The 13,275-nt window shown below is 41.8% G+C and overlaps 1 protein-coding gene across 1 annotated transcript; it reads left to right on the plus strand.

Moving 5' to 3' along the window:
- The first annotated feature begins 454 nt into the window (after positions 1-454).
- Positions 455-11,190, plus strand: sona (SON DNA and RNA binding protein a). The gene is made up of 11 exons (XM_054615585.1): positions 455-654; positions 2,324-2,420; positions 3,065-3,272; positions 3,983-4,059; positions 4,157-5,914; positions 6,319-6,676; positions 7,205-7,515; positions 7,550-7,714; positions 7,828-8,312; positions 8,470-8,562; positions 9,076-11,190. Exons 2-10 carry the CDS (start codon positions 2,393-2,395, stop codon positions 8,542-8,544), a joined length of 3,465 nt encoding a protein of 1,154 aa, XP_054471560.1. The 5' UTR covers positions 455-654; positions 2,324-2,392; the 3' UTR covers positions 8,545-8,562; positions 9,076-11,190.
- Positions 11,191-13,275: the final 2,085 nt, after the last annotated feature.

Here is a 13,275-nt window from a genome sequence, read left to right on the forward strand (position 1 = left end):
GTTCGCTGCTGTTCCGATTGCAGAATGACGTAATGACGTACTGCGTCCTCGCGTCCTCGGGAGGTTGTACTCCCGAGTTCGAACTATCCAAGTCTGAACTAGCAAGTTTGCAAGTCCAAACTTGACAATACTTGGTATTGAGAAAGAGCCACACAGTCTATGCATGGAACACAATTACAACACTAAGGGTTTCAGATTTTTATTTTTGTTATTCCAACTATAAGAACTGTAGCTGAAATGTACTGTGCATAGAGGGCATAAAGAACAGCAAACCATAATGATGCCTTTATAAAAATAAAAAAAAATAAAAAAGTTTATGCCATCCAAATCTGATACAAACACCCATGTAGACGAACAATATGTTTTTATTTTGTTTTACATTAAATAATAAATACCAGGACAGACTGCTCGTTTGCTACAAAGACGTAAATAGGTTCGCTACCATGGAGCACGTAGTTGCCTAGGAGACGGTAACGCCGCCATTGAAACCGCGCAGCATGGCATGCCGGGATACTTTTCTCCATCATGGCGGATCAAGTAGTTGGCTAACGTGAGCGGTTAGCATATTCAACGATTATTCGGTGTCCCGCATTGAATGACTGTAGCTATCTGGCGTTTTCTACACACGGACAGCATCCACAGGACAAACACTGGGTAATTATTGGCGACATGATCGATAGCTGTGATGCGTGAGCGAGCTTGCTTTGTTACTAAATGAGCTAGCTAGCGAGCTAGCTGTGAATAGAGAAGCGCATGCTAAGGAGCTAGCTAGCTAGCTAGCGGCGAAGGCGGTGGACGAGTCGGCCGCGGCGTGCAGGCAGCATGTTTGGCTATCACACCGTATACGTTGTGCAAATTAGTTTACCTTTCAGGGATTAACAGTTTTAAAGGAAAAACAAATGTATTTATCCAGTTATGGAGAGCTAGCTGCAGTGGTCTGTGCATGCATGTTACCGCTGCTTACGGCCGTGCAGGCCTGTTCAGTGTTATCTAACATGTGTGTGCTGCTGGTTGAAAGTTTTCCCTCTTTTCGTGTTTTGGCTGCACAACCGCTGATGTCTTACACTGTTAGTATGGTTGTTTTGGGATAAAACAACCATACTAACGCGACTATTGTTCAATGTAAGTACTTTGTGTATATATAACACGTGTATGCCATTTGAGGTGCTAAAGGGTTGAGATTGTGTCTTCATTGACAATGTTTGAGTAACGTCGCGTGAGCTGAGCCGTGTTTCTTCACAGCTATAGCAAGGCTCATGTTGAGTTTATTAAAACTTAACAGTTATAGTCATGTCATGTGGTCACTTCCTAATTTAAGACATTTCACTCAGTTTGGGTTTGGTGTCAGGAAATGTGAACCAACTTAGTCTGTGAGACGATGCAGGGGAGGCAACCTTTGTTTGGTTGGTTGTTTGGTCCTAGATCCATTGAATCGTATGTGTCTTTACACCTCCGGCCTAGTTTCAATCAGTGGTGTTAAGACATGTTAATGTTATGTTGGTTGCCTGCAGACTATTTCTTCCTTGAAGATGGCTGATCTGCTGGAGGTTACACGGCACTTTTCACTTGGATCTCGTTTTACTTATTTGAATCTTTCAAAATTGTGTAACTGTACTGGAAACTAATTGAACAGTGTGTTTGCAGACTGTAAAATCAGAAGCAGGGGGTAATCCTCAACTTTGTTATCCTCTCTGTGATACAGTCAGCTTTCGTCATTTGTGCCGAGACATACTCTGGGTTAAACTGAGCCTTGGGGTTGTGTGTTTAGAAACAAGCTGTCTTAGTTTGCCAGCTAAACCGTTGGGTTGTTGACCAGAAGAATTAAGATCTTGGCAACAGTATTTGGTTTAAAAAATGAATATCACAAACCTCACAATGCCCACTTAGGAAGGAGAGTGAATGACAACTCCACATTTATTTTTGCGTATTTTTTTTATTTCAGTGCAAATTGGAAATGGATCACCTCCAATCCTGAATCCAAAGATATTCTTGGTATATTTTATTACTGCATTGTAGTCACAGAGGATTCATTTACAACTGCAGTCTAAATCTTAACTTCATGAAGTTTATAATGTTCAGTCTTTTGTTCAAACTGCTTAACAGAGGTATCAATTCAGTTTAAATTCTGGAGACGGTTTTTGTTTTGGCTTGGCATAGTGTGGCCAAAGCAGACCTACCAAGGCCCAGGCAAAAACCCTATTGGTATTAACATAAAGATGGTGTTGGTTGCATATAACTGTAGCATGGCTATGAAATGCATCTTATTGTGTTGGTGCTGCATTATTTGTTGTTTAAGTTACAATAACTTTGTTTCCTTTGCCAGTGTTGAGTGAGGGAGCATCACGGCAGAGACGTTAGGAGAGCATTTTACAAAATCAGGGCCACCAGCACAATGGACTGTGCAGTTGAAATCCCCTCAGGTGAGTGATGGAGAAAACACAAATACTTTTTTGTCTTTCAAATTTTGACACATTTTAATTTTGTTTATTTTACTGCTGGATTCCCCAGATTTCAGGTTTAAAATGTTAGCCCATCATAGAAGTCGACATGATTGCTGCATTTTTATTGACATAGTCAGTAAAGTTTTCCCCCTAAATCAACTTTACAGCTGTATTTTTGAAGTTTCATGTCAGAAGGTCGTTACTGTGCATGGTCTTTGATGTGGTTACGTGTTTTCATTGCTTGTAGGAATAAACTACATTAGCAAGGTTCATCGTTATGAAGAAAAGAGTCGCACATATATAATTGTATAGTTTCTTTTGCCTTGGTTTGTTATGAGTATTCCATTTTTATGGAAAAGAGCCTTATACTGAATGCTTCATTGTCAAGTTGAAAGGCTAACCAATATTTGCCCAATGTCCCGTAGCCATTTATCACTCTACTGTTTGAGTACCGTGAACATTTTACACAGGAACATGAATAAAATGATCAACACAAGCCTTCAGCTAAATTTAGTTTACTCATTTAAAGTGCAGCCCAAATAAAATAACTCACACCAGGTTTTCTACATGTCATGGATTTGTGAAATTCTTGTGTAATCTGAAATACTGGCTGCTCTGTGCAGGTGAGGATGAGGCACCTGAGAAAGACGATATGAATGTGAAGGAAGGGAATGAGCCACCCCCCAAGAAAAACAAGAAGCACAGAAAACACAAGAGCAAAAAGAAGAAGCGGAAGAGGAAGGGGGAAAAGGAGAGCACTTCCGAATCTGGTGCTGAGTCTGATGTGGAGCCACAGGCACCTGCAAAGCCTGTCAGGACCACCAGAGCCAGGTCAGGAGAAATTTTAATTTAATCACATTGCGTAAACTAAATGTACTGTCGACTGTGACTTGGCAGAGGTAGTATTCCATCAACCTAATTTTTTTCATTTTGTAAAATCCTTTTTTGTGCAAATAGTAAGCACATCTTATTTGAATGTGTTACTAATATTTTTTGTCAATGTTTCATATCTTTTGCTGTTAAGATTTCATATTCACGTTGCGGCCACAGTTTTTGAACATGAATTACCATTACAAAATGTATTCTTGTTGGAGATGCGCCAATTGCAATTTTCTTGGCCAATTCAGATTTTTTCAAAGGTCTGACTTGTCAATTCAAATTTTTGCTGATTATGAATTTCTTTCTTAAAAACATCATTGACATTCCAGGCTCAATGTTTTTTATATATATATATATATAATATATTTTATATTGTCAGGGATCCCCCCCCCCCCCCCCCCAAATAAAAATTATTGTAACTGTCCACAAGTCAGTGTAAACCTACATGTTACCCTTTCACTTTGTTATTTCATCTTTAGTCGTTATTTGCATAAAAACACATAATACAAATTAGGAAAGTTTTATTTAAGTACTTGCTTTGATTGAAAAACATTTTGATATTTGATTTTTTTTTTACATCTCAAATATCTATTTTATAGTGCCTAAGTTCTACACATAAACAAAGAAAAACCACAATGTTTTCTTTTTCTTGGTGTTTTTAGTGCCAGACTGGCAGCATCTACAGGACCTGGAGACCAAGCTGGTCTGAAGGAGGAGGGAAAAAGGGATGGCATTACAGGTAGGAGACCCTCACACACAAACACGATTAATATTTCTTTAAAAGTAATGTATTGTTTCCTGTTATTTCTTTTTTTAATCGTCACTTCTCCTCTCAGATCGTGCAGATACGGAGGGAGATGCAAAATCCAAAAAACACAAAAGACACGCTGCCAAGAAGAAGAAAAAGAAGAGGAAGAAAGACGAAAAGCAGGGGAAAAAATCCCCATCTCGCTCCCCATCTGAAAGCAGCTCAGCTTCAGGCTCCGAGTCCGAAGGTGAAGGCGGGAAAGTGGTTGGTGACGGAAAATACTCGCCAGCTGCAGCATCCGAACCTCAAGAACCAGTGTCCAAACTGCTTTCCAAAAGCAAACGAGGAGATAAATCTGAACAGCTTGGAGTGAAGAAAGAGGAGATATCAGATAACGACGTGTCTCCATCTGCAGAGAAGTGCAGCAATACCAATCAAACAGAAAAGGATATGAGGTCTCCCTCTGCAGGCCAGGATGAGATAACACAGACGGCAACAGTTAAGACAGAGGGTAGTCATGAGGGTTCATTCAGCCACGCCCAGGAACTCCCTGACATCATCCCTAAACAGGAAGGTGCTACCCCAAGAGAAGACCCAGGCCTGAAAGATCAGTCCAATTCAGTTCAGAGGGCTCAGCTCATGGAGCGTGAATCATCCAGATGCAAGTCTCCATCCCCTCCCATGGGCCTAGACATTAAGCGGTCTGGGTCAAGTCATAGTCGTTCACCAACACCTAGTCCTAGTAGGGAGCAGTCTGGTCAAACGGCAGCAGCAACGAAAGAACGGTCAAGAACCCATTCCAGGTCAACATCTAAAGAAAAACGGTCTATAACTCCTCTAAAAAGTCGGCAGCTATCCCGCTCTCAGTCCCCTAAATCTAAGAGGAAGTCCGTCTCCCACTCCCCAAAGCCTCTCAAGAGAGATAACCGCCAGTCCCGGTCTACCTCTCGCTCCCTCACCCCCAAGAAGAAGGTGTCCAAGTCTCCAAGGAAGTCCAAGTCTCCTAAACGCCGGAGGAGTTCATTGTCTGTTTCTCCAAAGAGACGCAGAAGTTCCCACTCTCCTAAAAGAAAGTTGTCCCGATCCCCTAAACGCGGTGGTCGCAGGTCTCCCTCTCTCTCTCGGTCTCCAAGGAGAAGTCGAAGGCACTCCAGGGCCCGCTCACCTAGGCGAGGTGGTGCGGTTGGGAGGCGTTCAAGGTCACGTTCTGTTACAAAAAACCGCCGCTCCAGCTCTAGATCAAGACGTCCTGTTCGTCGCTCCAGGACACCGGTAAGACGCGCGGGAGGTAGGCGCTCCAGGAGTCGTTCCTTGTCCCGGCGTAAGAGGTCACCACCGCCCAGATCCCGCCGCTCACGCTCCCGGTCGGCCCGCAGGAGCAAGCGGACTCGGTCACGTTCCGTCGTTGTCCTTAAGCGCAACCGGCACTCCAGATCCAAGACTCCTCGCAAACGAACCAAATCCAGAACCCCTCCCTCTCGACGGCGCACCCGTTCCCCCGCCAGGAGAAACCGTTCTCCACCAAGGTCTGGCAAACGCTCCAAATCTCGCTCGTTGTCCCGAAGGAATCGGTCAAAGTCAAACTCCCCCCTACCTGTCAAGAAGAAGTCCACATCTCCTAGGAGGAGTGGACGAAGGTCAAAGTCTAAATCCGTTTCGCCAGGCTTGAACAGATCTAGATCCAGGTCGGAGTCAAGCGATGGCCGGTCTGACAATTCTTCCCCAGCCAGATCAACATCATCCTCTCCTGTTAAAGAGATTAAACCTTCCTCCCCTGAGCCTGAGCCTGAGGCAGAGGCAGAGACCGAGACAGCAGGAGAAACTGCAGGATTTCCAGCTGCAGCAGGTCAGTTTTTATTTACAGTAAAGTGTAAAAAATATATATTAATGTATATTGTTCCTAAAGAGTGTCATCCGTCTTTTACAAAAACAAAATTGAAACTCAATTTTCTATTCTCCACAAACTGGCAAATTACATTTGTAAATCAATTTGATGAGTAACATTGACTTGTGTGGACCTTACTCATTATCAAATTCAGGTGTCAGGTTACCGTCCACCCCTCAGGCCTCCAAGATGATCAGTATTGCTAGATATGATTTTGCTCCTCGTTTGCTCTTTTTAACAAGTAGTGAATTTTTTATTATTGAATACATGTAATGACAGAACTTAAAAGTATATACTCCCCAGCCCCAGTAATTTGTGCTGCTGTTGCATTGAAATGACCTAACATGTCTTAACGTACCATGCAGGTGCTTGGAAGCCGATGCCCGCAGCAGCAGCCACCAGCCCCCAAGCTGGGAGCTCCTCAGATACATTGCCAGCGCAGCCTGAGGTGCTTTCTCCCAACCACGACAAGGAACAGAAGGAGGCCGTCGGCTCATCCAACGAACGAGATGTTTCCAGGTCCAGGTCTGCTTCCAGAGAGCCCGTCGCTGGCCCAGATCGGTCAGATCTTTCAGAAGGATCAGATGAAGAAGAGGATTCTTCCTCTCCAGTTAAGCAGCTGTCCAAGTCGCGCTCACCGACGGATCGGAAGAAACCGTCCCGCTCCCCTTCTCCACCACGACGATCAACATCCAAGTCTACATCCCGAAGGAAGCCATCAAGGTTTGTAGTGTGTGTCCACACATGACAGGGTTCTGTGGGTCCTGACCTGTTTAACATCCTAACCATAGCTCTAACCAGCTTATGATTCCTAATTGAAACGGCTAAAGATTTTTTTTAATGATAAAAATACAGTCTTTTATGACCTATAAACACATGACTACAACAAAGTAAAAGGATAAAACAGAGACAAACATTGTGCACTTTATTTTGAAAATACCAAGTTTTCACACAATTTATTTGATATTTACAATATATTGATATCCTTTAGAACCTTTTTAATGGTTTACACTGTCTTCAGAGTGGTTGAAATTGTTTTTGGGACAGTGGTGGGGGAAAAAAAAGTCTGGAGCCTTGAATATCAGCTACTATAACAAAACAATCAAGAATTATATATATTGGCCAATAAGCATCATCAACGATCGGCAAGTTTTTATTGGTGGGGAAAAAACGTGCTGATCCGATCCGAAGTGATGCGCTCTCAGTATTTATGATCCTTGCACGCTTTTCTTATCATCCACCCTTTCTCAGGTCTAAGTCCCCTCCGAGGAAAAGAGAATCGGTCTCTCCACTGGAAAGGAAGAAACGACGGTCTAAATCTCGGAGTCCTGCCCGGCGGAGGAGGTCGCGCTCCCCCGCAAGGCGCAAGAGATCGCACTCCAAGTCACGGACCAGAATCCGGCGATCCAAGTCCCGCTCTCCAACCAGAAAGAGACGATCCCGCTCACCCAATGTCCGCGCGAGAAGGAGGTCCAAGTCGACAGACAGGAGCAAGCGATCCAAGAGCCGCTCCACTGGCCGCAGAAAAAGATCAGTAGACAGAAGCCGGCGATCAAGGTCTCGTTCTACTGATCGCAGACGCAGGTCCAGGTCGAGGGTCGAGGAGGCGCCCGGTGTTCCGCAGTCGTTCGTTCGATAGGCGGGACAGGTGGAAAAGAGAACCCAGCCACTCTCCGGTTCTCATCCTCCGCAAACAGCGCCGCTCTGGGTCCCGGCCCCGACGGAGCACCAGCAAGACTCCTCCACGCCTCACTGAGCTGGGTAAAACATTTTGATAGTAACTAAGGACACAAATTACTACAGAGATTTCTAAGTGTATACTACTTAATCGTGCCCCTTTCCCCTCTCTATGCCCTGTTGTTCTCTTTCTTCAGATAAGGACCAGTTACTGGAGATAGCCAAAGCTAATGCTGCTGCGATGTGTGCTAAGGCGGGGGTACCCATTCCTGAGAGTCTTCGACCGAAAGCCATCCTCCAGCTCCCTCTACCCACTCCATCGCCTACCCCTCTCTCCTTACCACTGCCTTTACCTCTCCCAATGGGCATGGGGATGCCCAATATGGGTCAGATGGGTCAGATGAGTCAGATGGGGTTATCCAATATGGGAATGCCCAACATGTCAAATATCACGATGAGTGCCGCTATGGCCAGTATGACAGCAGCTACTATGACAGCTGCCTTGACCAACATGGGAGCCCTGGCAGCCATGCCTCCCCTCGCCCCGCTTCCTACCATCACTAACAAGCCTCCGCCGTGTCTCGCTCCCCCAACGCCAACCCTCAACCTGGACCACATCGAGGAGGCAAAGAGGAAGGTTACTCAGCAAGCTAACATACACACCATAAAGGAGCTTACTGAGGTAAACGAAGATTATGTTAATGTGCACATGTTTGATAGTAGCAATGTTCAATGAAAGCATGTTGGAGAGTGAGTAATGAAGTTTTGTTTTTTTCAGGATATTATGTGCAAGACCAAATTTAAAGTAACTGATTTGATGTTTTTCTGTGTTTCTGTAGAAGTGCAAGATGATTGCAAATAGCAAGGAAGAGATGGCCATTGCTAAACCCCATGTCTCAGATGATGAAAGCTAAAATCCATTAGCTCTCAAGGTAAAAAATTTTATCTTTATTCTTCAAAAAAAATTGTCTGTATCCTTCTCTTTATGTAAGTGTTTTATTTTTTCTGCAGTGGATGTTAGTTGTTTTTTAGGGTCTCATTTTTGGGTCTCATCATAAAACGTAAAATATCAACATTTCAGTGCATTTCAGTATTTCGCTTTATTTCTGTTTGTCTAGCGCTGCATGATTAATACTGCACTCAAGCATCCTTCATTACATTGGCTGCAGACATGTCCACTGCACAGATGATTTTTATGCCATTTCGGGCAAAGATAACTCATCAAAAAAAGAGGCAAAGTCACTAAACCGCAGTTCTGTTTTTTAACTATTCAGTTGCGTTTCTCTTGCATGTGTTACATGCCATCAACCTTTCCTCACTGTGATGGTCGTCTGCCTATTAAATAGACAAGTCGTAGTTAAAATGAAACCTAATGTTGTTTTATGTAGATATTAAATTGGGAACGAACTTTGACCTTTTTTTTTTTTCTCTCTTTGTCTGTGCAGAGCCAATCCCCTCAAAGGACTGAAGGAAAGCGTAACGAATGCTTTAGGGTAGGGCCTACCTACCCACAGTTCCCTTTGGCAACCAGATAACCAGACTGAGCCTCATAAACCATCGCCACCAAGAAGAAAAAGAGCATCCAAGTTGTCACAATCAGGCGTACGGGCACGAGCCACTGCCCCACCCAGCTCCCCGGTTTGTTTCTGTTGGTGTGAGAGAGAGAGAAACAGACTGTCAACTGTGATACCACTGAGTAAACTGTGCACACACTGACATGTGTGCACAGTTGTGTGACTGTATAGTGAGTGCGAGTCTGTGTGTGTGTAAATATAGTGACTTTCACCACCTCAATGTTGCTGCTCATTTAAGCGGTCACTGACTAAAGAGGACACAAACCAAACTTACTAGTGGCGCAAGTGTTTTTGTAAAAGATTAGTTTCTCGAAATTTGTTTTACTTTATGCTTTCTAAAATAATTGTGTTAAGTGGAGACTGCTTCCTTGTTCTTCTGTATTCCCCTTGGTTATCTCTAGTCCCTGGTTTTATAAACGAATAATGCAGACAAAGGTTTTGGTAGATGCTCACATGTGATTTGTTTTCAAAAGCCTGGGTGTCCAGGGCGTGAGACCACATGTGAATCCTGGAACAGGGTATCAGAGCTGATTATTTTCGAAGGAATGGTATATTGGCTGCAAAAAGAAATTAGCTATGACGAAACAAAACGTAACTAATTCAGTTAGCACTGCCCTGGGTGTCAATTTTTGTTCCCTCTATTTTAAACCTAGCCAGCCTAATCTTTGACTCTATCCATGTCTTTAATTTGGGCTTTGTTGGGATTTTTTTTTACCAACTTGGAAACATGTTTGCTCGAGATCTAAATGGACATTTCATCTGCCACTCTTTTAACACCAACATCTTGACATGCAATGTTGTGTTATTTGCAAAACACTGTAATACATCATATGTTTTAAGATGCAGAAAAAGCAAACCATTGGTGTTTGTTGGGAATTGCTACGATAGCATTTTAAAACTAGAAAAACATTTAAAAGGTATTTTTCTGTCATTTGTCACCGGGGTTTGATTTTGAAAGCAATGCTGGTTGATGGCCATTTTCAGCCACCAAGCTTTAGCTGAATAAGAAAACAGATGGGTAAAAATGTAATTTTCTTTAAACTTTACACTGTAAATGGTAATTACTATTCATTTAGAAGATCTTTTTTAATTCAGTGTGACAGTATACATACATGATAAACAATTGTTTTGTTTTTTTTGTTGGTTTTTTTTAAATACGCTTTAGATGTTCTTTAGATGTTTCTTTTTGTTGCTGTTTACTTAATTAAAACACAATTTCTATCGTTGACTTTAGAGAGGCACACAGAGTACATAATTCATGTTCTTGTGCTTGGGGGTGACAAAGTACTTCTACTGGTTAAAGAGTTGGATGTACGAAGTTGAGTTTGTAGGTTTTGTGTATTCGACAATCAGGTCCTTGTCTCAAGATACTTTTATTGAAGAAAGAACTAAAACGGCATTAAATGTACACATCTTGCAGCATTGTATTCAGGTGGCAAATAGGAGAGAAATATTTAGATAACTGCAAACATTGTGGAAAAACCCAACAAGCCCTTTTCCTTTATTCCATTGACTCATTTAATATCTGCTTCGCTTGTTAATGTTTCTCTGGCCCCTAGTAGGTCTTCTGTGTGAGCTGTCTCTGGGTAAACGGGGTCCATGTTTCATTGAATGCTTTTGTCCCATTGGATAACTGATGAACAAAAATGTACTTGGTGCTTTTTGGAAAACTAGCAGGGGTGAGGTTTTTAAGGAATCTTGCACTCATAGCTCATTGATTTTCTTTGGAGAGAGAAATAGTTCTGGATCCATCCCACACCCGGGGCTGTGGAAGATAACCTGTCACGGTTTTGTCAAACTGTAACTATACTGACTGTAAACTGAAAGCGTAGTGGAACTGTTGAATTGATTCCCTGAGGTAATCTTTAGCTGTTTTAATGACAAAAAGAAGAAAATGCATTTTAGGATTCTTTTTTTCGGGGGGTCATTTGAATATGACATTGCCTGCTTTGTACATAAATGTGTCTGATTATTAAAAACCTCAATGATCTGTATGTTCTTGTGCTCTTGTGTGTTGTGTTTACTTAGATTTCATAGTGTATCAATCCACATTTACCAATTTAAGCATGGGCGACAGATATACTGAATTAAAATACATCAATTCCATCATAATTTAAATACAGATGAATTGGCACATTGCTTTTGAGCCATACATTAGAATATCTATTGTGTTATCGGCATATTTTAAAGCCAAAATGTGTATCAAACTCAAACTATGAAAATAATTTTGGTAAAAGACTGGATATTGATCAGACAGTACCAAATTATGATTGCTGTTTCTAATACTGAGATAACTGTTAAGTGAAGTGACATTGGCCCAGTTGTGCATTGCTCAGCAGTGAGTTACCAGCGTTCCGATCTATAAAGAAAGCCTTCACAGCAGAGATGGAGCACTACAGCGGAAACCTGACCGTACAATTTATTGATTTGCAAGACCGCATGCTTGTGTGTGGGCAGTTTGTGTGAGAGAAAGATAAAGATCAGGTAAATATGAGCGCATGTTTTTGTGTTTCATGCCAGCAATTTCATTTCTTGTGTGCTTGGATAATTAAAATGTCCTTTTTCAGAAAATGTTCCAGTCTAGAAAACACTTGCAGTTATGAAACCCTCCTACAAGTGGTGCACTTTCTCTTTGTTTCCACTGTTATTGAGGAGGTCAGAGACTTAAAGGAATTTTGTAAGCTCTCTATCAACAAAAAGGGCCTTTAAACACTATTATGTAAAGCTCTAACGGATGAAGGTACAGTGGTCAGGTGAGTAAAGTATAAGGGCTTTAAACACTTTACTTTCAGTTTAGAAGTTGTCTGATTTACTCAGATAACAAAGAGGAACGACCCAGGGGAGTCTTCATGAAGAAAGCTTTAAATGCTTTAATCTGTAGATTTGCACACTGACTTGGATACAAAGTTTCAAAAACTCCAGAGTCTGAGTTTCCGCCTTAAACCCTATCATGAGGTTTATTAAAATACAAACCACTAAGATGAAAAATACAATAGTCATGAATTCAGGGCTTTGAACAGAACAGTTCTTCTTCAAATGAAACAAACACAAAATAAATGAAACAAACATGCCCTAGTCCTTATTGTTTTTTGCAATTATTTCAAGAGTCGACTTGTTTTGATGGTGTTGAAGCCAGGATAAGATTTGATTTAGTGTGTTTTTCAGATACCTTTTAAGTTTTAATCATTTTGGAGACCATGTTTATTGATTTCATTCACGAGATTTTCTGAAAATCATTGGTTGATTTGGAAGACGAGCATTGAATGCAAATCTGACCATGCAATGTATTTCTTTATCCACAATCATATGCCTGCTAATAATATGTGTGCACGCTAGAAGCACTAGCAGGTTTACCTTCAAATTAGTAAAAGGTTATCTTGTAGTGTTGTATTATAGAGAAAAAAACAAGGGTCTGTTTATACGTTTTTAGGGTTGGGAGGGAGCTTGAATATAGTGTCAATTAAAGTTAAAGAAGTTTAGAAATTCGCCATCTTTTTGATGTAACTGTTTGATTATTTTCATACATGCAATATAAATCCAGGATGAGGAAAAATGTAACGACCTTCCCTGCTTTCTGAGGACAAAAAACAATAGCAACAGATGTGTTAATTAGAAATGCAGAGCCAGTATTTTAATTCCTCTCTTCCAATATTATTTTCTTAATTACTATGTTAGGGTTAGTAATCTGCATTAACTGCAATCTCTGAAAGAGTAGCTCTGTTTACACATTCTTAGCCAACTCTCCTCATTTAATTTGTGGACTGCAATTACATTACATCAGTAATTACAGTTATAGGGCTTCCTGTCATTGTCTGCACGTTTGTTTGTTTACACACAGCGGCCCCGTTTGCATGTATAAGTATGCGGGTTGCATGCTGAGAAGCTATGAGTCATTGGATTTTTGCAGATCAATGGCTGTGGGTCGATGGATGGCCGAGTACTTTGCGACGACCACCCAGTCCAAGCACTCGACCCACTCTGTCAGGCATCCAGGAAATGAGGTCACATACGCACATTTTCTCTCGCTCCCCCTTGCTTTCTAGTTTCAGGACACTCTCTCTCCATACATTG

This window comes from Anoplopoma fimbria, chromosome 16 (assembly GCF_027596085.1).
Source record: "Anoplopoma fimbria isolate UVic2021 breed Golden Eagle Sablefish chromosome 16, Afim_UVic_2022, whole genome shotgun sequence".
Classification (NCBI taxonomy): Eukaryota; Metazoa; Chordata; class Actinopteri; order Perciformes; family Anoplopomatidae; genus Anoplopoma; species Anoplopoma fimbria.

What these genes read in the sequence shown, in the direction of transcription:
- sona (XM_054615585.1), top strand. Translation starts at nt 2,393, where the DNA reads ATGGACTGTGCAGTTGAAATCCCCTCAG. An exon ending in TGCAGTTGAAATCCCCTCAG is followed by an intron (nt 2,421 to 3,064) that starts GTGAGTGATGGA and finishes TGCTCTGTGCAG; the next exon opens with GTGAGGATGAGGCACCTGAG. An exon ending in TCCACGCCTCACTGAGCTGG is followed by an intron (nt 7,715 to 7,827) that starts GTAAAACATTTT and finishes CTCTTTCTTCAG; the next exon opens with ATAAGGACCAGTTACTGGAG.